Genomic DNA, 26,155 nt, shown 5'->3' on the forward strand with positions numbered 1-26,155 from the left:
TAATAGCAAAACTAATGTTTTCTAACAGACTGGGCTAAATTCACTGCTGGTGTAAGAGAGTGATTTTTATTTTTTTTTTACATAGAACATCTCTATGTGTTTGCTGTTGAAGCATAGATGTTTAGTGAGTTTAATTCTGTTGTGTGGAATCAGCTAAAGACCTGATTTTTGAAGCCAGTGTTCAACCAAAGTTTTCTCTCATTGACTATAAAGGGAGTTTTGCTTAAATAAGGACTGCAGGATCAGACTCCAGGATGATGATATATAGTGAAAAGTTGTTTTATCACTTTAACCATACTAGTTGTTGCCATTTTATTGAAAAGAGGAACTGAGTAAAACACTGTTATGTTTTCAAATGACATACAGCATAATTCCAGTTATCCAAAAATTCTAGTTATCCAATTCCACAGTGTAGCCCTATTTTAGTTAATAGCACTTCCTTTTATCTGAATGCTTGGTTATTTCCAAGGTTCTGATGTTCCCTAGGTCATCTGGCTAAATGGGAGTGTTCTGTACTTTTCAAAGTGATACACCAAGAAATAAAAACATAATGCATCTTAAACTTTTATAGTTTTTACATGGATATTCTGAAAAAATTACAAATTAAAGCTTGCGAAGTTACCCCAAGGTCCCAAGGAGGGGCAGTTATTCCTACCTCCACCGGTGCTTCTCATTTTTTATTTTTTTACCCCCATTCTCTCTTCTATTTTCCTCTTAAATTAAATACCAAAATAAACTGTTTACATTAAACTATTTTTTTTTCAGTTCCGCACACAAAAAAGTCAGAGTGAAAAAAGAATGGTCAACAATTCTCACTTGAACACTTTATGGGAAAATACTAGGTGTGCACATAATTTAGGCGGAAGCGATACATAGCAGTGAGAGCATGGGATTGGAAGTCAAGAATTCTGCTTTCCTGTTGGACGGCCGCTAACTCGTTATGTGACCTTGGACAAGATGTATAAACTCTCTGTGCCTCCATTTCTTCTTCTGTTAAATGGGGAGCTTTTATTCTCATAGGGTATTGTGAGCTATATAGTGCACTAGGCGTTTGAAGAGCTGTACAAGAGTTAAGTATTTTTATTAAAAAGTTTTGAGATCCTTCGATGAAATGCACTATATAAGTGAAAAGTATTATTTTGTATCACAGAGCAAAAAACCTTAATGAATAAAAAAAAATTCCTAAAGCATCCCACTTGTTTCCACTTTATTCTAACAACAAAAATTGACAAATTGATTTTGATTAGAGTTAGAGAGAGACATAAATCCACAGTTTATTGTGAGAATCAGAGCATGAGGTTTTAAACTAGGAAGAACACTAACAGGCAAGTTATAAACCCCTGGAAAATGTTTATGGTGGAAACTCTGATGCACTCATTACTGAAGTGATGCAGCTGTACTTGCTAGAAACAATACAGAAAATCTGACATATGCACAAGTGCGTTTTATTTTGTCAAGCTGATTGGAAAGAAAAAAATTGCTTGAACCATTTTAAAACATCTATGTATGGGTTTCCAGCACAATGTTTTACTACAGGTTATTACAATGTATTGTAAGTTATGAAAATTGTCACTACAGAGGGCTTATTTCTAAAACATTTAAGGTTTTTAGAAGACAGTGATGGAAAATCTTACATTGCACTTGCATATACAAGTGGTTTAATACTGGTAGCTGCACTGAGTCACTCTTTGTAAGTAAAGTGGTTCAGATTTTTGAATGAGGAACAAGAAATAAGAAACTTGACTACAGAAATATGATTACTTGAAGTTTAGAGAAGGGAATTCCTTTATGCAATTTTTATTTCAAACTTTGCCTGCTTATTTACAGTCTTTATTACAAAAGTGTGATAGTTCTATTGATAATATATTTTATATTTTGTTTACTATATCTGCTAAGAATTATTGAGAACATCTGTTTAGTAGATATTGGCTTCTCTTAAAGTAAGCATCAGGATTTCTTGACCCTAGAATAATATTGACTGAAGTGAAGCCAATAATTACCCTGAAACACAACAAATTTTGATATTTATTTAAATATTAAGTCAATATGTGTTTGGTTAAATATAGTCATCAAAATGCCTAGAAATCTCTTAATTAAGGGCATGAATTGTTTAAAAAGTTAAACAAGCAGAAAAGTAGCTATTAATGCGTGGTGATTCAGTCAGGAAGCAGAGATGGGTACATGCTTTCTGATTGGCTCTTCCAGAGTAAACAATAGTAGTTTTGACCGAACACAGCTGCAGCCAGTAAAGATGTACATATTTGGGTCACACTTAATATTAAGGTTCCATTTATAAAGGGTTAATAAATTATTAATAGATATTATAAGCTTGTTACAGACATGAGTGTTCTAGATGGTTATAAGTAACCTGTTGATCTGTCAGACTCTATAGCAATCTATAACAATTGATTAGCCATTAAAAAAAATCGTAATTTATTAATCTTTTATAAGATATTATAAATGGAACCTAATGTGATCCCTATTTGCATATGCAGTCCAATTGGTTAACATGGATCCAAACTTCAGGATTGTTGACCTCTGAGGAGGTCATGTTATGTAAATATAAACGCAAATTACCTCTGAGGAGGTAACAGTACAAATTTACTGACTTGTGACCTGACTTTTTTTCAGCCAACCACAAGCTAGGATTTATCTTTTGTATGTAACAATGTGTGTAATGCTATTAAAGGTTATCAGCTATGTGTGTTAGCAGCATGTTTCTGTAACTATGTTGGTTTTAGGTGCTCTATCTCTGTTACATTTGTAGTTTGATTAATTTAAAAATTGTCACCGGTGGAAAAGTATTTACCAGCAAAACTTGCCTGCAACATTGTTAAAATTTGTACTCAAAGGAGTAATTGCCAACCAGATTGCCATCTTTTTCTTTCACAAGTGCTAATGAAGAAATTTTTTTTCCATAGAAAAATCTTGAAAGATCTTTCGTCCGAAGACGCACGAGATAGAAAAGGAGATGATGAAAGTCCTGGTGTCTCTACTGTCACCTCTATGTCTGTTCCCACACCTATCTACCAGACCAGCAGTGGACAGTACAGTATGTTATATTAAATACACACCCAACTAGACATATTTCTGTTACACAAAACTATTTGGGGGAAAGTTTATATTGTATCTCATATATTTGACATGAAGATGAGCTTGTGGAAGGATTGGCAGTACAAATGATAGCTATTCCAGTTATCATTATTTGTTGGAATTATAGTAGTGGCTAGTTGCCCATGGTGAGATCAAGGCTCCATTGTACTAGGTGTTGTACATCCACATAGTAAGAGACGGACCATCCTTGTCCCAAAGAGCTTACCATATAAGTAGAATCAAAGAGTGGGAATAAGGTAGTAATATCCCTATTTTACGGATGGGGACGTGAGGCAGAGAGAGCTGAAGTGACTTGGCCTATGTCACATAGGAAGCTGATGGAAGAGCCAGGAATTTCACCCAGATTTCTTGACTCTCAGTTCAGTGCCTTAATCACAAGACCAACTTTCCTCTCCGATTAATTTCTTCCTTTCTAATATAACTTATTAAACTTTTTTAGTAATTGTCATGATTAATTGTTTGCTGTAGTGCTTTTCCTATAAGATCTGGAACTTGCATCCCTTTCAACTTGGTTCTCCTCCATGGTGCTTAGGTGTTTTCCTTATGCCCTCATCCTTGCAAATGGCACACCTTATTGGAAAGGACTCCTTTAGTCTGTGCTCTTCTGACTGAGAACTCAAAGTGGGTTGCAGCTCCAGACAGCCTTTCCTTCTTCTTGAAGGTATTCTCTCTGCCATGATATGCATGAAATGCCCCAAAACAATAGTCCAAGACTACAACTGATCTAATTAAAACAAGATTAAGTATAGCAAAAGTAAATAATATTTAAACAAAAGAAACAGTATACATAACATAGCTGTCGTGAAACTGCAAAAAGATTAGCTAGGCTTACCTTAACTTTAGCCATTAGCTGTAATAACAGAAGATACCTCCTCCTTCTAGAAAGACATTGTTCCTCACTGACCACCTTGGTCAGATTGCATCCAGGAGACACACCCTCCCCTGTCTGTGTCCCAGGAACTCCCCTTCTTGCAAGGCCGTGGTCATTTTTACCCTGTGATTACTTTAATCTCAAAGGTGGCAGATTATAGTATCAGGGTGGGAAGTTACATCAGCATTTCAACGAAGTATTATTTGATCAGCTTGGGGAAATAAATTAGTTGTTCCATACAATTGTTGTCCTCTGTTCCTGCTGTCATTCCCCCTTCTAGTTCTGGAAGGATCCTTTAACTTCCTTGCTCTAAATCTAACATTTCAAAGGCCATGTTGATCTTGTCTACCCATTAGCCAGCCTAACAAGTCAAAATGATTGAACGTGCTTTGCATGGCAGCTACTCCCAGCTAGAGATGTTAGAATGTGTCTGTATTCTTTTGTTGTTGGCCTTTTAACGTAACAATTCCCCATGTCTGTGCACCTACTGTGTATGAAGTGTAAACTGTTGGCAGAGACCAAATGATCTGCCCTATTACCCCAAACTGTGAACATATTTACTTGCAAACTAAATCTAGGATTACTAAAAGTAAGCATGCTGTTTTAAATTGAGTCCGATTCAAAACGTTTGCAAGTTAAAAATGAATTGAAATTCTGTAGTTAAAAAAAACAAACAAAATATATTTTTCCCTTTCTTTTTATATTGCATGCGATAAGCATGCAGTAGTTCCAGTGCAGTGTGTGACTGACATGGCTAGTTTCGATCTTCAGTTCATTGTCAAAGTACATGCTTCACTTCAAAAACGTATTTTGCTGCAGGGTAACAGTAGTCTAGGGGCAACTTATCCATTAAATGATTAAAACAGTAAAATGTCATATAAATCATAAATAAAGACATTTCTTTATAGTCTTGGATAATTTCTTTAATCAAATAAAGCTTGAATTTCCCCTTAAATGACATTGTAGAATTATAAACTTGTTTATTTATCCTGGAGAAAATTAATTAATACACTTAATTCTTGGAAAATATCTACTGGAAAATTTCAAGTAGTTTAGAATGTAAACAATTTGGGTAAATTAGTAAACTACATGGGGATTTAATATTTCATCTTGTTGTGATATCTATGTTAAAAATAGGAAAAGCTTTGTATGCAAGATTTTCAAAAGTGCAGAAGAATTCAGCTCCCATGTAAGCATTTAAATAAAGTGGCCTGATTTTCAAATGTGATCAGCACCCAGCAGCTTCCATTAAGAAAAAGACACTTCTCCTCCCATTAAGAATAACAGGAGTTGCTGGTTGATGGTTTTTTGGTTTTAATCAGGCCCCTGTGGTTTTTTAGGGGCTAAATTAAAATATAGGCAAATATGGAAATTTTCTGCATTTATTTTTAATTACAAAAATGTCCACATATAATAGTTACAACGTATGTTGCTTCTACCACCAACCTCTCCCAAAACCACTGTGTCACTCACCACTGATGTCACAATCTCACCACTTGACAATGTCACAATCTAGTCCGTCAACAGTGAGCTGTTCAGGCAGTCGCAGAGGGTGGGGAGGAGTGAAGGGAGCACTATTTCTACCAATAGTGAATTTTTCATGGGTGCAGGCCAGTCTATGTAAATGCATAAATATATATGCAAATAAGCCTCAGCCTTTTGGCTTGGCATGCCAGTGCAGCCTATAACTGGCATGGCTAGTTTAGTCTGTATGTTCTCTATTGCAGTGAAACTGAAAGTGTCAAATTTGGTCCAAAATTTAAAATGTGCATAAGCAAGGTTTTATAAAACCTGAGGCGAGTAGACATTTCCATGGCGTTGTGGGGGAGGAAGTGTAAAGCAATTTGTTAAACATTAAGTATTCCCTGAATGTTTGCAACCCAAACACTGCAACTTTGCACTTTTGCATGAGCCTGAAAGTGACCAGAAGCTGATGAGTCTCTTTTCAGTCTTCAAGCTATGTGAAATGCAAAACAGTAAACAAACCGCCCAAATCCTGGAAAATAAATTAGGTTGTTTACACTTTAATAGCCTACTGGATGTTAGTATCATATGTAAGGACATTTTGTTGTAAATATTTGGTTTTAACCCAACAGTGTCTCTGACTGCCCCATGACTGTCAAATCAGTCTTTAAAGATGGAACAAAATTGGCCTTCAAATCTTGGGGCTAATTTTTAAAGTACCAACTTAAGATAGGAGATTGCCTATTGGAAGTGAATGTACTCAGTACACAGAAGGAAAACCTTTTCTGTATATCTACCCTATTTTTTCTCTCTCTTTCATTGAAGTTACTATTGCCCCAAACGGAGCACTGCAGCTGGCCAGTTCAGGTACAGATGGTGTGCAGGGTCTGCAGACATTAACAATGACAAATGCTGGTGGCACTCAGCCTGGGACAACAATACTGCAGTATGCACAGACATCTGATGGTCAGCAGATACTTGTGCCCAGCAACCAGGTGGTAGTGCAGAGTGAGTATGTATTACAAAAAACTTTTGGAATACCGTCTCCCGTAAACGTGTAGCTTTCTAAGATTTTTTTTCCTTTTAATTTAATTTATTCTGCTGTCTTAACAGCTGCATCAGGAGACATGCAGACATATCAGATCCGCACCACGCCAACAACCACTTCCCTCCCACAGACTGTAGTGATGACATCTCCTGTCACCCTTACATCTCAGACAACCAAGACAGATGATCCACAGTTGAAACGAGAAATAAGGCTCATGAAGAACAGGTATGTAAGTTTCCATGTACTGTTATGTAACCAACTTCATAGCTGCAATCAGATTCTTAAACAGCATGCTAAATTATAACTTCAGATGGCAAATACATTAAAGGTATAGTCACCTTTGAAAATCACAATTCTGTCTGAAAATGATTTTTACCTGCTATAGCTGAGTAACATTTACGACTACTATACTATGAAAGACTAGAAGCTTCCTCTCTTTTCACTTAATTTTGTGTAATTAACAATGTAGTGTTGTTATAGCCATGTCAGTCCCAGAATATTAGAGAGACAAGTAACTGAGAAGAGCTCTGTGTAGCTCAAAAGCTTGTCTCTCTCACCAACAGAAGATGGTCCAATAAAAGATTCACCCACCTTGTCTCTCTAATGTTTTTCTTGGTTTTAGGTTGACAGTATTCCTTGATCTTTAGCGAAAACTAGAATTATGTATCCAAAATTCTGAATCCCACATAAGTTTAGTAATTGTGTCACCTATGTATTATTTATCCTACACCCAGTGTCACTAGAAAATGTCAGAAAGCTAGACCCAAACATACTAAAGATTTTGTCCCAGAAAAATTTGGGGAAAAGTGAACTTTTTTTCCTGTAAGCTAACCAGTTTTTGCTTAACCAAATATTTAACACATTCCTTGAACTGCCCTGTAGTTTTTCAGTTTGCTCTGCTAATGCCCGTAAGTAAACAAAACCTCCTCTTTATGAGTACCCTAACCTTAATTTTGTTAAATATTCAATTCAGACTACTCTTGTGTGTATATAGAGGATGTCTCATTTTAATTTTCTTTCTGCATATATAGTGACATATGTTTTCTTTCAATCTACTTGCTCTAGAGCAAAACTTCCAGTGCCATCTGCGTGCATTATCTAGGGTAGTACATGTCATTTAATTCTTGAGAAACATGAGACCCAGAACTTTCTGGAAACCAATGATTTTTGACCCCAGGGTTGCATTTTTGGTTTCTCATAGAGCCAGCTTTGTAAAGTTTCTGATGCTCATAGTAAAAAGGCCATTAACTTTAGAAAAACAAAATGTTTAGGGTTTTTTGCTTTGTTTTGATCATTTTCTTTGATCAGTCAATGCTTTCATGTGAGGTGAACAGAAAAATTAGTTTTCTGTAAAGATCTTCTTCTCCCCAGGTGTGAATGGTAGCTTCAGATGGAGTCAGTATTCAAAGCAAAACATGAGTGACTGAACACCTAATGATATACAGTAATTGACAACTTCTGCCTTTTGATTTCAGGGAAGCTGCTCGAGAATGCCGTAGAAAGAAGAAAGAATATGTTAAATGTCTGGAAAATCGAGTTGCGGTCCTGGAAAATCAAAACAAAACTCTAATTGAAGAGCTAAAAACTTTGAAAGATCTTTACTGCCATAAAAATGTGTAAGAAAAGGAGGCACAACTTTTTGTGGACTGTCTAAATTTCCATGGGGAATTTTTTATACCGAATTTTTTAAAATTAAATGAAAGGTCAAAAATGAAACTTTTCTACCTAGATTTCACAACTTAAAGACTATAAAGATTTTATTTACAACATGTTAGTGACAAACTACAAAAAGGAAACAAGAAAACCTCAACAAAACTCCTGCTGGCAGAACTGGAAACATCATTAAAATCAAGGTTACATCGGCAATAAAAGGACATGTACATTTTATCTGACAAGTAATTTGAATATCCTGAACTACAAATTAATTTGGTAACAACAGTAATATTCGATTACAGTTAAAATGTGGATAAGATGGAATCCTTGCCATTAGTTGAAAATTATTAGCAACATATATAACCAGTATAGGTTTTAATTTCTTACTGTTTTATGATCCTTATCTTTTCTTTCCGTTGTTTGTATGTAAATATTTTTATTTCAACCTGTAAATTCTAACTTTCAGGTGTAGAAGATAAAGAGAAGCTAATACTTTGCTAAAAGTATAAATTATGTTTACTTTTCTCAGCTGGCAATCTGTTTAAAGGTGGGGTTTTTTTTGTTCTGTTTTGTTTTTTTTTGTAAAATGTTTGTTGTGTTTGTTAAAGTTGGAGAGGTTTTGCAGAGGGCAATGGGAAAATTATTTTTCAGGCCTAACCCTGAAAGATGTCGAAGGCACATGAATAAGATGTTGACTTCTTACGAGTATTCAACACATTCAATTACTTTAAACCAACAGTTTGGCAGAATGGGTATAGCTGAACAAAAGTTGTCATGAGAATGCTTTTTTTAAATAGTTTTGTTCTTGGTTACTGGGTGTGATAACCTATAATTGAAAAATAAATTGTGTGTTGATTATATATACAACTGAACATGCATTGCTTATTCTGTTTGGAGATCATATTATGCTTAATTAAAAAGTTTACAGACCAAAAAAAAGGAACAGTAAAATAAAAAGCTAAAGATACATACCAAAGGGTTTAATATGGTTCTAATATAGGGTTTATAAATTAAAAAAATAAAAGTGCACAATTACCAGACTGATTTTGTAAGGCAGGCAATATTTTGTGAAGTAATGGCATCTTTGTAAGAAAATGCTCTATTGAAAATAGTTAACGGCTGGTATATTTTTATAAGTAAACTATTACCTTTACAAATTCTAAAATGGAGTTTATATGCATATTTTAACAGTTTATACAGTTCCTTTTAGTAAACAAATAGATATTTTGTGTCTCAGATTGATTATATATTTTTATGGGTTAGCACAAAGTAAAATTAGATTCTCTTTGGAGTAGAAAATATTTGAATTACTTTTGTCTTTGTAAGCAACTGACCTGAAAAATAAACCCTAACGAATATTGTTGGGAAAAAGAAACAGATCAGCATTTTTTTCCATATTCAGTAAAAACTGCACGTGCTTGAACTTACTACAAAAATACTGTTGGGGATCCTAGTATGTATCGTTTTGACCCGTTTCTTTCCAGTAAAAGTTAAAGGATGTTTGACATGATCAGGACTCTTGAATATAAATAAAATATTGTGTAGACAATGATTATTGCATGAACAGTGAATATGTTATTTCCTGTAGTTAGGATTGGATACTGCTTCCATTATTTCAATGAGAATTGGGCCATGATCTGTGTTACTAAAATGTGGTAAGGCCACCAGTGAGTTGTACTAGCTCAGTCCTGAATGAAATTTAAAAATGTATTTGCTCCCCTTGTATGTTGTTTATATAAGGTCTATCAACATTTATTTTATTAATTAGTCTACTATATATATTGAGCTTCCTACTGAGCAGACTCTGAATTCCACAACTAAGTTGTTAGTGGGTTAGATAAATATTTTGTATTTGCAAAGTTTAATATAACATGTGGCTATTATGGGATATTGTTTGCTTTATAGTAGCTTTAAATAGAACTGAAATATACATTAGAATTCCTACTCGTGTCAAAAAATCTTTATGAAATGTTTCAAATGCATTTGTTGCCCAGCACTAGAAAAACTTGCATGCTTGCCACTCAACCCTGCTTGGGTAAAGACGACATCCTAGGAGGTTCTGAGTGCCTCAGAACTTCCATTAAGGTCAGTGGGAGTTCAGGATAATAAGCACCTCAGTAGCACTGGACTCGGTCAAACTCTGCCACTGAATATGTATGCACTATTCTCAATAACTTCAAAGGGAGACAGACTTGGGTCTGCAGGCAGAATCGGACCATCAATATTGAAGCTTTACGCAATGGCTTTCCTGTAAATGAAACTAACTTGAAATTCTTCTTTGTGGTATTTTGCTTCCAACTTTGTGCCATTGCTGTTCTTTTTAAAATTTCTTTTTTTGTGATAAAGGATTTTTTTTTTTTAAATGAAAGAACTGGCAAGTATCATTACAGTACAAAAAATGGTTGCTGATTCCTGCTCTGTTCTGCAGCTGAATGACTTTTATTACTGCCAGAGAGAAAAAATCCGTCAGTTTTACTCTATTGATGCAGTAGTGTTTGGAAAGAAGCAGCAAAGGTATATTCTTTATCGTGGAAGTATGAAGTGGTCACATTGGTTTGTTCCTTGAGTGATTACTTTTCAGGAGGAAGTTATTTTGGAAAGGGTGTAACATTGAATACTATTGGTCTAGTTACCTCCAGAGCTACATATTTCATATGAATTGTAAAGACTTGTTGAAATAAATAGGTGCTTGCAACTCTTGACCTCAATAATAAAGACCCCAAAATACAATTCTAATGTTCCTCATTTATTGAATCACAACTTATTTAGTTAAAGGGCTGCTTTTGAGTAACTTTGGTCCAAAATTTAATCACTCTTAAAATCACGATGTAGAGTTTCTTCTGTGGTCCAGCTCTTTTTTTTTTATATAACAAACCTCAACAGCTACCTGAAACTAGAAAATACTGTATGCTCTGCTGTTAGTGCTCCAGCAACTAGAAAATACTGTACACTCTGCTCCAGAAGAGGGAGCACAAGTTAACTGTAATAATCCCCTTCTATCTGTAAACACTCAACCTGCTGTTGTTAAAAATCAACACCTACAAGTACTGTAATTGAAAGAGATTGAGAAAAAAATTATTTTTTTCTGTTTACTTTTTGCATAGTTCCTGTGACACATACTGCAATCCTGTGCAGTATCTTTGGGGACCACTGTATTGAATTTATGAATGGTTTTGTCTTATTGTGTTCTGCTCTATCGGGGAGGGTTATCACAGCTCCTCCAGGAACTAAAAACAGTGGAGGGTAATTACCCTGGGGATTGTAAACCACACCAGAGAACCACCACCCCATGGGATGTTCGGATATACTGCTTAAAACTGGGTTTTCCAGAGAGATACTCAAAGAAATGGCTTTTGTATAAAAAGCTGAGCTTGAACTGACTCAGGGCCTTCACTTTGATTCAGCAAACAGAACCCTCTGTCTAAAAGAGGCCACAATCCTCATGGAGGAGTTGGAAAGACTTTGGCTTACAAGGGCCCCATAAAACTGATGGGTGACCTTTGGTAAGGTTTTAACATACATACAGGAACTATTATCCGTTTGTACATGTTTTCTCTGTATGCTTTTTTGTTCTTACAATAAATGTACTCTGCTGAGAAAGAGCTGTGTGGTACCTGGTAAAAATGCTGTGTCTGTCCTCAGAGAGATGGCACAGCACAGGTGCTGGCCTTTAGGCAGACTGACTTGCTGTGACTATCACAGTATATGATGGGAGTTTGCAGCCCTAAAACCCCCAATAAGAAGGAAGCTGGACAAGGGTCCCTGCCCAGAGACAGGGGACAGCTGGAGACCTGATTGGGCGTGCTTGGAGTGTACCATACAGGGGGGAAACAGGTGAAGTTCCCTTGAAAATTGGACTGTACCCATTGCGGTCTGTTAGACATTTCCCCCTGTTTGTGTCAGTCTCAGAAAGAACAAGTAATGGTCTCAAGTTGCAGTGGGGGAGGTTTAGGTTGGATATTAGGAAAAACTTTGTCACTAGGAGGGTGGTGAAGCACTGGAATGCGTTATCTAGGGAGGTGGTGGAATCTCCTTCCTTAGAGGTTTTTAAGGTCAGGCTTGTCAAAGCCCTGGCTGGGATGATTTAGTTGGGGATTGGTCCTGCTTTGAGCAGGGGGTTGGACTAGATGACCTCCTGAGGTCCCTTCCAACCCGGATAGTCTATTCTATGAAAACAGAAAAGTATGATTGTAAAATCACAAACACTTTTAGGGGACTTGGGCATATGTATTTACCTGAAACCACTTTTAACAATTTTTATTAGCTAGATTTCAAGTTGACGGGGGTGTCCTTTTATCCCAAAACTATTTCTATAGAACTGTACTGACAGTTCTATAGAAATGGTGCACAAACTATTCTGGTGCACAAACATGCCAGCACATGAAACAGTTAAATTGTTTTTTCCACAAACAAAACAAAATCTGTATCTATCTGGGTGGAAAATACATTTTATTTTAAAGATGCTAAGATGTTACAATATTAAACAATCACTTACATGACAACGTCCCTTTAAGCCTAGACTAGAATATACATTATGATTTTCTTAAATTATGAATTTTCTACTTTACCTTAACAAACAAGGGACCACTGTGCTGTGCCAGCCAACCACTGTAATGTACATTTTCTTTCATGGTCCTTCATTTAATGAACAACAACTATAACCTTATAACAACATGCTATAAAACAGGCTGGTTTTCATCATGCTTGTAAAGTTCAAGCCCCCTAGAATATACTCATGCAATTGTACAGCATCTTTCTCTATTGTGAATAGTTTTTACTTATGATACCTGTGATAATATTTTTAAAAAAATGCTTTATGGCAGGATGTGCACATGGGTGAGTTGGCTAGAGAAAAGGAAAAACCATATGCCTTTTACTAAACAAGGAGCATTTACCCACAGTCATTAAGGGTACGTATTTATAAAAAGCACGAGTGGCTGCCTGGTCATGCAGAGAATCTGAGAGAGGCCTCTCAAGTCTCTAGTGCAACCAAATGGCAGTGCGCTGTCCACCCCACCGTCAACAGAATCAGAGCAAGTGTAGTGCTCAGGGTCCTGGTGGCACTAATAAGATGAGCACTTATCCACTTTTTATATCGAGACACACGTACATAGATCCCAGGAAGTTTGGGTCGGCCACATCCAAATCCAAAACTGGTAATCCCTATCAGATAATATTTGCTGGTACCTAGGTGATAGCACACTAACGGTCCACCGCTATCTCCCTAACAAGACAAAAATGACACACACACACACCCCATATTGTTATTTCTAGTATTTTGAAATTCTAAGGCACAGAACATTAGAATTAAGATTATTATCTAACTTTTACTAATGGTAAAAAGAAAAAATTTATATCCCAAATATATGGATGAATCATGATAAATTTGCATCTGGTAACCTTAACCAGGCCAGACTATCATACCTACAACAGGTTTCTTATAGTCTATATTACTAAAGTTCTCAAAAATTTATCTCCTCCACAGGTCTACATTCTAGCATTCAGATCACCCTTAAGCTACATATCTACAAATTAATAACTGAATTCAAATTCAGTTATCTGAATTATGCATATATGCAAATAAATGCTGAGTTCCACTGTATAAACAGTAATGGCTTGATCAATTCCCAAATCACCTGTTCAAAGGAAGACTGCTGAAGAAGGTGGATAGGATGGTAGACAGAATGCTTGTGAATACACTATCATCTTTAATTATAGAAAATAAACTACCTGTCTTTCACATTAACGGGCCCAATATCTGCACTCTAAGGCCCAAACCTTGAAGTCCTATTGCAAATTCATGCCCTTTGACTTGAATACTGATGGTAAAACTAGCAAGAATCAAATCAAGTTAAATACAGCTTCCTCATTGAAGAAGTAAATAAGACAGTTCTACAGCCTCTACTGGTATGTGGTATGTCTTATTACTTCTACATTCCTTTGACTAAGTTTTACTATTAATGTCTTCCAGGTCCATTGTATCAGTTATGGCATGAACTGAATCGTAATCAGTGTTCTATGGCAGTAGCTTTCAAACTTTTTTACTGGTGACCCTTTTCACACAGCAAGTCTCTCAGTACAAACCCCCCCTTATAAATTAAAAACACGTTTTTATCTAACACCAGTATAAATGCTGGAGGCAAAGCAGGGCTTCGGGTGGAGGTTGACAGCTCGTGACCCCCATGTAATAACCTCACAACTCCCTGAGGGGTCCCGACCCCCACTTTGCGAACCCCTGTTCTATGGAGAGGTACTGCCATGCTACAAAGCTGCATGCTGTGTACTCCATGTGGAGAGCTGGTTACATAGCATGCTTGCAGTGTAAACAGATCAGTACAGTAAGGATCCTCCCTAAGACTAAGACTTTTCAGCTTGGAAAAGAGACGATTAAGGGGGGATATGATAGAGATCTATAAAATCATGACTGGTGTGGAGAAAGTAAATAAGTAGGGCCCTAACAAATTCACAGCCATGAAAAACTCATCACAGACCATGAAATCTGGTCTTTTGTGTACTTTACCCTATACTATACAGTTTTCACAGGGGAGACCAGCATTTCTCAAACTGGTGGTCCCAAACCAAAAGTGGGGTATGGGGTGGGGGGGTGTCTCAAGGCGATTCTAGGGGGGATTGCTATATTGCCACCTTTACTTCCGCGCTGCCTTCAGAGCTGGGCGGCTGGAAAGGGGCGGCTGCTGTGTGACAGCCCAGCTCTGAAGGCAGCACCACAGCAATAAAGGAGTACCGTACCATGCCATCCTTATTTCTGCACTGCTTCCTGCAGCTGGGGGAGGTTCCTGGAGGTGGGTCTGACCTGGCCCCAGGAGAGGCCCCTGCAGGTTAAAAGGAGGTCCCATCCCACACCAGCCCGTCCAGGACCAGCAGCTGGAGCCTGACATATGATAGGAGCCCTCAGGCAGGGTGCCTGCAGGCCTGCCCCTCCCTGGCTCTGGGCCCGGTGCTCAGGAGTTAAAGGTGCCTTGGGCTGGCTGTGTGTGTGGGAGAGGTGATCATGGAAACCCCCACGCACACCATGGTACCCTGGGCCGTCGCTCACCCATAGGGCCAGCCCCAAAAGTGAGGCCCCCCCCCGTGTCATGCCACCCTCACTTCTCCACTTCTGTTGGCGGTCGTGTTGCCTTCAGAGCCAAGCGCCCGGCCAGCAGCTGCAGATCTCTGGCTGCCCAGCGCTGAGGGCAGTGCCAGCAACAGCGCAGAAGTAAGGGCGGCAGTACTGCGACACCCTCCCATGATGTCCGTTTGGGTTGTGGCCCCCCCCACGGCTACAACACTCTGAACTTTCACATTTAAGTATCTGAAACCGTTACATTTATGATTTTTAAAATCCTATGACCATGAAATTGACCAAAAGCAACGGTGAATTTAGTAGGGCCCTATAAATAAGGAAGAACTAGGGGTCACCAAATGAAATTAATAGGCAGCAAGTTTAAAACAAACAAAAGGAACTGTTTCTTCACAAAATGCAGAGTCAGCCTGTGAACTCTTTGCCAGAAGATGTTGTGAAGACCAAGACTATAACGGTTCAAAATGAACTAGATAAGTTCATGGAGTTAAGTCCATCAATGGCTATTAGCCAGGATGGGGAGGGGTGCAAAACCATGCTCTGAAGTGTCCCTAGCCTCTCTTTGCCAGAAGCTGGGAATGGGTGACAGGGGATGGATCATTTCATGACTACCTGTTCTGTTCATTCCCTCTGAAGCACCTGGCATTGGCCACTGTTGGAGGACAGGATACTGGACTAGATGGACCTTTGGTCTAACCCCGTATGGCTATTCTTATTAAAATTATATAATACTAATGAGGAGTCTTGGTGACTCCACAATTGAGTGGAACTCCAATTGAGTGGAACTCCAACAGCTTATCATCAGACCACAAAATGTAATAATATCCTTTTATACTTGTTTGCTTATTTATTGCTTTAGTGTATAGTTTTGAAATTAGTAAATGGTGCAAGAGATTTCAATAGAATCTCTCAGTAAAGAGTAGGAGAAGTCAAAAATACTCAATTTTCTTGTTGTAATAATGATATTTAATAGCGTTATGACTTGGTTTTAGCAGCACTATGAAATGCTAGAGAGACAAGACAAGGTAATATCTTTTATTGCACCAACTTCTGTGGGTGACACAGTTGAGCTTTTGAGCTACATAAAGTTCTTCATCTAAGAGCTCTGTGTAAGCTCAAAAGCTCATCTGTCTCACCCACAGAAGTTGGTCCAATAAAGATATTACCTCACCTATCTTGTCTCTCTAATAATCTGCAAGCAACTCGGCTACAACACTGCATACAATTATGAAATTTTATCAGTTTGATGCCAAAATCATAGTATTAAGACTTTGAAACATCAGGGCAATACTGCTGTGAAAATCATCACTACACCCATAGTACACACAAAATTAATTATAAACAATGGTAAATTAGAAGGAAATTAATATATAAGGGGTTCTGGTGACTTAAAAGTGAATCCTAGATGTTCATTTTGTGCTAGTAACTTTTGTCTCATTTCCTCCTTTCCCTATTGCCTTTGCTGTATTTCGTCTTTATTCTCTAAGACACATTGACTAAACTGGGGCCATATATGCATAGGGCCAGATTTTCAAGAGAGCTCAGCAGCTAGCAGCTCCTACTGTTCTCAATGAGGGGGGGGGTTGAAGGTTGGTGCGGTGAAGATTCTCCATTAATCTCAATGGGAGATGCTAAGATCTGAGCACTTCTGAAAGTCTTGCAACTAAACCACTTTGCTCACCAACATGTATAGGTACTTCTTGTCAAACACAAAGAAGCATGAACTTATATTAAATGCACAGATTTAGTGTGGATGTATGCTACACAGACACATTATATTTATATAATTACATATGTGCACCGTTTGTGCATATTTATACATATAAATAAAACCTTTTGTATTTTATTGTAATCATCTTTATGTCAAGCACTGCATAAATAAACAATTTGTCTTGTTTTTGTTCTTCCTTCTTTCTGTCAACTTGGTCTTTCCTTCTACTGTGTATCACTGTTTTTAAATTCAGATTATTTTTCTCTAAAATCATCATTCTTTCCTCTTGTTTGTCCGATACCTTTCACTCTTCTGACTTGACCATTGTTTTCTGTTTATTATTCCTACTGTATTAATGCCCAAAATCCTGGTCCCAATGAAGCCAATGAGAGTTCTGATGTCAGATTTCCATGGCAGAAGGCTGGGACAGTACATTTACAAATAGAAAATTCCAGTCTTACCTGACAGCTATCGATACCTCCAGATTCCAAGCCAGCACAAAACATATTATTATTAATCATCCCTGCATACCATTCAAAACCATTACAAATATCAGAAGGAATAATGTCTACTGGAGCTTCTTGTAATATAGGTGAGCCTTCACCTGTAATGGAACACAGAACATATAGAAGATGAACCATTTTGCTACTACAATTGTAGCATTTTTGTGCACATAATTTTCAGTTCAGTGCGACTACTTGCGCTGAAAATTAAGAACGTTTATGAATACGATTTGGCTTTAAGAAACTGCTTTATCATCGGTTTCAGAGTAGCAGTCGTGTTAGTCTGTATTCGCAAAAAGAAAGGGAGTACTTGTGGCACCTTAGAGACTAACAAATTTATTTGAGCATAAGCTTTTGTGAGCTACAGCTCACTTCACTGACTGCATTCGATGAAGTGAGCTGTAGCTCACAAACGCTTACCCTCAAATAAATTTGTTAGTCTCTAAGGTGCCACAAGTACTCCTTTTCTTTTTGCTTTATCACTGAATGTCTCAGTGTACCATTTGTGTCAAGGCTGTGTTACATATCTCCCAGACCTGGTACAATGGAGGAGAGTCTTTAAATCGTGTTGGTTGCCCATTCAAATGGGCCAATGGGCTGGCTGAAGCTAGGAGAACCAATTTTCTCTAACTTCTCTGCAGGGGTCTGAAGGAGTGGAATTTCCCCAAAAGCAGAACAAAAATAAAAGGTTTTAGCCATGGGTTTTAGAAAAAACAGAGCCTCAGAGTGAACTAACGTGAGGTAGGGAATGGTGTACAGGTTTTCTATTGTTTAGTCTGGATCTATATCGTTCTTGTCTTGTGCTATCTAATGTGTCTGTTTGCTTCCACTATCGTGTCCCTGAAGAGGTAAACTGTAAACCAGTTTCCTACAAGGTGGGACTCTGGAAAAGAGTGTGCTACGCTACTGGGGAGTCTGGGGGAGATGGCACTAGTCATGGAGCTGATGCAGTTAGACTGGGCGTTCAGCTCAGAAGTGATGTGAGACAGAGGATCTATACCCTACGTGTGGGCCTGCAGAGGTAGTACCTGGATTCTGTTCAGTCTCAAGAAGCTTAGAAGCACATGGGCCTGGAAGCCAAAGACAGTAGCCTGGTGTGTCCAGCAAGAGGATTTTTACCATGGCTGTGACAACATGCGCAAGTCATTGCAGGATTGGGGGTGAAGGTGTTATTTGACACATCTGCCTTTCTGACTCTGAAGAAACATGTGAGATACTAGTACTTAGAACTTTCAAAGCGCAGGGGCCATGTTGTGTCTCGCAGGCTCATCTGATCCCCGATGCCCTTGTATCTTCCCTTAGGGAGGCAGCTCCACTACGAAAGTTACTACACGCTGAGTCTGTGCTCATTGGTGTTTAGAGAGGAGAGGAGAGAATCCTGTGCAGACCTGCCAGCCCCCCTACTCATTTGGAGCCCTACATAGCCTCAAACTTTCTATATCTAATTTACTGTTGCTAAGTATAACGTTTTTCTAAGTGCTAATGTCTGGGAACTGAAACGAGAATCTAAAAGTCAAGTTCAGTTCTTCCTTCTTTTACATTATCCCTTGACTAAAGACTAAGGACCAAACTATGCCCTCAGTTACACTTGTTCAGCCCTGGGTTGCCTTCAGTGGGGGTATAACTGAATTTGACTTGCAGAATGATTTACAGGTGATGTACATGGAGATTTGAATCCAGCTTGACTTTCAGACCTTTTTGTGAGTTTGAGCTGCTGATGGGTAGAAAAAATAACTTTTTACTTGTAAACTGAAAATTGTATGTGAAAAAACACCTAACAGAGTTTCACAATATTAGCAGAACTGCACTTTAAGCAATCAAGTTTTGTGCTAAGCAGAGCTGATTCCTTTAAGTGGGCTCAGTCGCACTGAAAAATACTCTGTTCTCTTCATTTTGACTTTTTACCTAAAAAAAAGTCATTCCTAATCCTAATAACCTGAGGCCCATAGGTAGAGTTTTAATGGTATTGTTATTCCAGGTACTAAAACTTTCATGCTTCATCAAATTCTCTCTTTCTCTGTATAAAATGAAGGCAGTAGGAGTACATCATGGTTTTTGTAATTAAAAGGAGGATGCATTTGGAATAAAGCCAAGGAGAGCATGAATGGCAGCAGTATCTAGGAAAGAAATGCCAAAAATAACAGATGGTTTCAAAAAAGCTTCCCTTGAAGCTAAAACAGAACCACATCATTTAAATAATGCCTTCACAGCAAGTAAGCTTGTGTCATAAATATAAAGGGAAGGATAACCACCTTTCTGTATACAGTGCTATAAAATCCCTCCTGGCCAGAGGCAAAATCCTTTCACCTGTAAAGGGTTAAGAAGCTAAGGTACCCTCGCTGGCACCTGACCCAAAATGACCAATGAGGGGACAAGATACTTTCAAATCTGGAGGGGGGAAAAAGGTTTCTGTCTGTCTGTGTGATACCTTTGCTGGGAACAGATCAAGGATGCAAGCCCTCCAATTCCTGTAAAGTTAGTAAGTAATCTAGCTAGAAAATGCATTAGGTTTTCTTTGTTTTGGCTTGTAAATTCACCGTGCTGGAGGAAATGTGTATTCCTGTTTTTGTGTCTTTTTGTAACTTAAGGTTTTGCCTAGAGGGATTCTCTATGTTTTGAATCTGACTGCCTGTAAGATTATCTTCCATTCTGATCTTACAGAGTTGTTCTCCTATCTTTTTTTGTTCTTCTAGTAAAGTTCTGATTTTTTAGAATCTGATTGGGTTTTTTGGGTCTTAAAAATCCAAGGCTGGTTTGTGCTCATCTTATTTATTCTCAAGCCTCCCCAGGAAAGGGTGTGTAAGGACTTGGGGGGATATTTTGGGGAAACAGGAACTCCAAGTGGTCCTTTCCCTGTTCTTTGTCTAAATCACTTGGTAGTGGTAGCATACTGTTCAAGGACAAGGCAAAGTTTGTGCCTTGGGAAAGTTTTTAACCTAAGCTGGTAAAAATAAGCTTAGGAGGTCTTTCATGCGGGTCCCCACATCTGTACCCCAGAGTTCAGAGTGGGGAAGGAACCCTGATAGCTTGCATTACTTGAAATCAGCTCTCTCTTGGATTACCAGTTAGTTTAATTAATAAAAAAAAAAAATCAAGCAAATCTTTACCTTTCTCTGCAATACTTCCCCAACCACTTATGAAGCACTCTGTTTGGTTGTTGATGTTTAGATGAATGTGAACAAAGGGTAAGCAGATGGGCTGAATATAGTCATTGTAGTTTACAGATTTATATAGTTTAAATAATGCAATATCATTTTCAAATGTCTGTATTCTGAATTCTGAATGGACAAAAATCTCTCTCACGCTACTTTTCACAGTATGTCTCTCAGGTCTGGAAGTATCATGAAGGCCAATCACAACCCTCCAGTAGTATGGGTCCCTAAAAGAGAATCAACAATTAATTTCTTACATCTGTGGTACAATAAAGAAATTACTTGTTTGCATTCTTTAAAATTGGTTTTGTTTTGTTGGCAACTTACGCACATTTGACAACATGCTTTGAAAATCCCATATTAAATATTTTTGGGACAAGTTCATGAGAGATTGCCTCATATTTGGAAGGCAAATCCAGATCAATACTTTCAGTTAATATTCAGATTTGGCTGCCCAGCTATGCCTGTGGAGCTCAGTGGTGAGTTGTTTAGGAGAAAAGATACAAACAGATTTTTTTTTTTTTAATATAGAAATGTTGAATGCTTAGTGAAAGAAGCATGGCATACTGACAGTAAAAGAAACAGGCTCTTTAATAAAGAAGTCTAGAGGTGAGATTCTAAGAGGTGCAGCTCAGTACTCACAGCAAAAGTGGCATTAAGCTATCTTTGCACCTTCTAGATTCTGGGCTGCTCTGGGGCTGGAGAGGTATGCATTGTAACTTAAGATAGCTCTGGGGACCTAAGGATGTGTAAGTAGATTAATAAGCCTCTTTTGAGGCGTTTATTACTGTACTGTAAAATGAAAGTTTAGCCTCTGATAGTCTTTTAGTATTTTCTAAATAAAGGTTTTACAACCTCATAGAAAAAAGAGATGAAGTACTGCTTTCTTTAGAAAAACTGAAAAATCCCCTGCAATGTTTGCTACCCAAATATTGCAACATTTTGCTAGTGCAGTACGTTACTGAACAGTAAAGCTGATTGGGGAAAAAATATTCCTGGAAGAAATTTCAACATTTAGTCAAAAACCTGAAAAATGTTGGCCGAAAACCTCAGTCTACTCTTAAGCCTGCCCTCTGTGTTGGCACTGTTGATGTGGAGCCCCATGCTGGGGATGCAGAGATCTCCAAACACCATTACTGTAGCTACAGACCCTCTGGTGGAGGGCTACTTATGGGCTTAAGTTGCACAGAATGTTTTAAGCTCCTCTGAGCCGAGTGGATGCCAACACTGGGGAATATTGGGACATAGGAGTCAGACGTTTACTGCTCAGTAATTGTTGTACAACCTTAGAACCCAATCCATGCGAGTCTGGCAAAACTTGCACTGATTTCCATAGTGTAGTATCTGGTCCTCCATTTTGCTCAAGGATAATGCTGATATGATTTAAAATTACACTATGGAAGTTATAGGTGATGCATTTCTGGTCAGTTATATCTTTCTCACACTTAACTTAACAGAAGAGGTTTAGAATTTAATACATACATATGTCCTCTAGTACAATGCGCTGCTGTCAGCACTGAATACTCATCAATTAAAGATCCACCGCACAGATGTTTAAATCCTATGCCATATTGGTAAACTTGGAGACTAACTTGCCACGGCCATGCTCCGAGCTGTGCATCATGTCCACCTACAATCCGAGGTCCTGATATCATATCCACCAGTACCCGCTCTCCACACTCTACAAAACAAAACACAGTAAGTTAAATTGTTCAGATTGCAATATGAAGATTTTTTGTGCATTTCTAGTGTTTTCTGCATGGGTTTTACAAAAGGTTTACCAATGTTATTACAACTAGTTTTTGCATTCCCATTTAGAGCCCTGGTTCAGCAAAGTGCTTGAGAGTGTGCTTAAGTCCATCACTTCATCTATGTTTAAGTGCTTTTGCTGAATAGGGCTCACTTTAAGCAAGTGGTTGAACTGCCTTTAAGAAATGTACAGAAAGTTGCACAGAGGTATGTATTGTAGTGGTGTCTTATACGATATTGTGCTTATATAACGTGACTGTACCAACAATTAATTAAAAAGTATTAATAAAAATAGTGCAAACTCTTCTTTAAAGCTATGCAAGAATTTTGAAATTATTTCACAGTGAAAAGTTTAAGTGAGTTTTAACATTATACTTTGCATTGATGTCCAAGGTCTTCAAAGAACTTTACAAAGGGTGGGTAGTATTATCTGAGGTGTGGTAAACAACATAACACAGCAGGTCAGCAGCAAGGCTGGCAACAGAACCCAGCTCATCTGCGTTTCCAGTTCCCTACTCTAAACACATGACATTCCTGCCTTCTGGACTCACAGTATTTACTCTGGTGATGAAGCATTTTATCATGTATTCGGAATTACCTTCAGGCTTGGCTTACAGAGTCAGCTACCCAGGATACCTATCTATCTTAGGTAGGTATGTGGCCCCCATGACCATAGTATCTGAGCACTGTAATGGATTTAGCATCATCCACAAGATAGGAAAGCACTATTATCCCCATTTTACAGCTAGTCTCTGAGTCGCAGCTCCCTAAGTGACTCGTGGATCACACATGAAGCCTATGGCACAGCGGGGAATTTAAGCGAGGGCTTGAATGGCCCAGGACAGCACCCTAACCACTCGACCACCCTTCTTTTCCATACCGATACCAAATGTAAGCATAGGTACTGGAACTAGGTGTCAGGGCGGGGGGCGCGGAACCCTCGGGCTTGAAGGGTTTTCTATCACATACATGGTTTACGCTTTAGTTCAACGGCTCTCAGTGCCCCTACTATACAAATTGTTCCAGCACCGCTGAATGGAAGGGGCTTCCAGCACATGTTGGGATTCCCCCCGAGACCTTTCCAGCGCAGCAGCCTAGCGAGAACACTTCATCCAGACCACGGGGCTCCAAAACCCGCAGAGTTTGACTCTGGATTTCACCCTGCAGGTTCCCTTATGTGGCATATGCAGCACCGCTCGGCTGAGGCGATCAGCAACTTCACCGTCCCGATCATGCCTGTGATGCCGTGGGCACTGCTCGTGGGGGCCTGACGAGGCCTGAAGTACTTGACATACTCCCAGGGGACAACCTCCTCCTCTCCCCCGGCCCTCCAGCCGCCGGCGCGGGCCAGGGGCGGAAGCTTCGCGGCCTGACGCTCTCGCTCCGTGTTACCGCGGCGCCCCCGGTGCAGCGCACGGGCGGCGGAGACAGCACCAAAGCTACCAGCCCCTCCCACGGCAGCGGGCGCCTGGGCCCTTCCCTCCCGCCCGTCCGCCCGCCCGCCCGCCCCTCAGGGCTCTGCCCAGCCGGCCCTGGAGAGACACGGGGAGGTTGGCGGGCAGCCTCATGGGCCGGGAAACTCGGGGGGGGACGGGGGTCACTTCTGCGCAAGCGCACTCGAGTCGCACCAAAGAGTAACGGAAAATTTGGTTCCGACAGTGGGCAGCGTGCGCACGCGCAGTGCGGGGCTTGGGGCTCTGCGGTGCCTCAGGCACGGCCCCCGCAAGCCGCTGCGACGGCCCCCGGCCTCTCGCAACTCCCAGCCGCGGGAACCTTACTGCTCGTGGAGCTCCGCGGGGCCAGGAGCCCGGCGCTGCGGCCCGCTCGCAGCAGCACCACCACCAGGGCGGCGGCACAGAGGCTCGGCCACATCGTCCTGGGAGCAAACAAAATGGCGGCTGGTTCTCGTCCAACGGTTATTCCCGCGCCGCTGGCGCGAGGCTGCTGGCCACGTGACCAGGGAGAGGCGCCTGGCCCTGGCCGCGTGCCTCCGCTGTGGCGGCCATGTAGAAAGGCGGGAGTGGGACATTAGGATCGGGCCTAGGGCAGAGTTTGGGGCAGGAGGGGGCTTGAGTCTGTCGGGGGAGAAGAGGGACCAGGGTTCAGCGTGGGGGCGGGCGGGGGACAAGGAGGCGCAGGGTCTGATGGAAAGGGGAGCAGCAGGGTGACTAGGCTTGGGAGACGGCAGGTCTGTGGGGAAGGGTGGTGTGAGGGGATGGGGGTCTCCTTAGCAATTGGGCGCAACAATTGACGTCTGTGGCTTGGGGGGGGCAGGAGAGGAAGAGGCAGGTAAAATTCTCCAGTTAAAAGAACAAAAACACACACTTGCAGTTTAAAAATTGCGTTTTAATTTAATTTCTCCAATAAATTGTTTCCGTCAACTACTCTAGTAACTTTTTTCCCCACTGAGAAACAATATGGTTCTATCGCAGAATAACATTGCTACAGGACCACAACTTTTTTCAACAACACACACCATTTTTTTTTTGCAAAAAGAAAAGGAGTACTTGTGGCACCTTAGAGACGAACCAATTTATTTGAGCATCTTTCGTACGATTTATTGGTTCGTCTCTAAGGTGCCACAAGTACTCCTTTTCTTTTTGCGAATACAGACTAACACGGCTGTTACTCTGAAACCTGTCATTTTTTTTTTTTGGCAAAGATATATCTACTGCTGAGAGGAATAAGGATTTCAGTCACTCATGCATCGCAAGAACTGGGCAGAGTAGCTACAGGTTAGTGTTTATCAGTAATGTTCTCAGTAATTGTAGAAGAGCAAAAAGTCTTAACAGAGATCAAGATCATGAGACACATGCTGCCAGAGCCCTGCACCTTTGCAGGGGTTTCAGTGATATTCTCCCATCCAAATATTAAGCAAGGCTTCCTGTTGCCTGTAAGATCTACTGCAATCATAATACAAAGGCGACATTGCTGCATATAGGGGGTGAAATCTTGGCCCCACTGAAGTCAGTGGGAAAAGAACCCATTGACTTTGTTAGGGATAGGATTTCACCCATGGAAAAATTGTACCTTTCTTTAGACCTCAGTTTTGTCAGTGTTGATTCACAGCATAATTTCTGAATCATTTGACTGGTTGGGTAATTAACAATATAAAAATATCACACCAAGTGGTAGACTTTGACACAGGCTTAAAAAATCTTCCAACATTCCAGGGCCGTAGCAAAGTTATAGTTAAATTGTTTATACTACAACCTCAGCTAGCTGAATGGCATGAGATATATTAAACTAGCTCGATAACTGTTACGAAAAGAGCAGGGAAGGATTAATATTAGCGAATGTTGCGTCCTCTAGCCAATACATTTTTGCAGCTGAGTGGAGGTTATATGTTATTAGGGTCAAGCACCTACCTACCAGCCTATGGTGCGTAAAAGCAAACTACTGATGCAAAACCAAGGCAGGAGAGAAAGAAGCAGGCCTTATAAGATAGAGGGTGGAAATAAAGATGTGACTTTATAGAAAGCAATTCCCACCACAAGCTTTATTTTCACAGTTGTGTCTCAATTGCCTTTTGGTGGTGAAAATAAACTAATGATTATCTGAAGGAACTTGTCAAGATAAAACAACATACTTAGGAAGCTATTTCCCTGAATAGTTAAAGAATAAGTATTCTTTCTTGGCTTTGACTACTCCAGTTGTTTATGTGATATTTCCCACTGTTGTGTTATCGGGGCAGCTCCACTGGTGATAACTGCTGTGGAAGCAGTAGTTTTCACCAGTATTTTTGCGTCTGTATTTAGACTTGCTTTCAGCAGGTTTGGATGAGACAGACTGGTAAAAATGCTAGT

The 26,155-nt window shown here is 39.6% G+C and overlaps 2 protein-coding genes across 2 annotated transcripts in view; one reads left to right on the forward strand and one right to left on the reverse strand.

The window, feature by feature from the left end:
- ATF1 (activating transcription factor 1) overlaps nucleotides 1-9,261 on the forward strand; it is a 32,828-nt gene extending 23,567 nt beyond the window's left edge. The window contains exons 5-8 of the mRNA XM_073319105.2: nucleotides 2,922-3,052; nucleotides 6,275-6,457; nucleotides 6,563-6,722; nucleotides 7,973-9,261. Of these exons, the coding sequence (XP_073175206.1) occupies nucleotides 2,922-3,052; nucleotides 6,275-6,457; nucleotides 6,563-6,722; nucleotides 7,973-8,117 (619 nt within the window). The 3' untranslated portion in view covers nucleotides 8,118-9,261. The remainder of the gene's footprint in view (nucleotides 1-2,921; nucleotides 3,053-6,274; nucleotides 6,458-6,562; nucleotides 6,723-7,972) is intronic.
- A 3,299-nt stretch (nucleotides 9,262-12,560) lies between these two features.
- TMPRSS12 (transmembrane serine protease 12) lies at nucleotides 12,561-24,273 on the reverse strand. The gene is given in 5 exon segments (XM_073319106.1): nucleotides 12,561-13,374; nucleotides 17,407-17,549; nucleotides 20,556-20,827; nucleotides 22,083-22,281; nucleotides 23,978-24,273. Coding segments are annotated over 5 exon segments (1,137 nt in total). The 5' UTR covers nucleotides 24,222-24,273; the 3' UTR covers nucleotides 12,561-13,095.
- Between the last annotated feature and the right edge of the window lie 1,882 nt (nucleotides 24,274-26,155).

Source organism: Lepidochelys kempii, chromosome 20 (assembly GCF_965140285.1).
Source record: "Lepidochelys kempii isolate rLepKem1 chromosome 20, rLepKem1.hap1, whole genome shotgun sequence".
Classification (NCBI taxonomy): Eukaryota; Metazoa; Chordata; order Testudines; family Cheloniidae; genus Lepidochelys; species Lepidochelys kempii.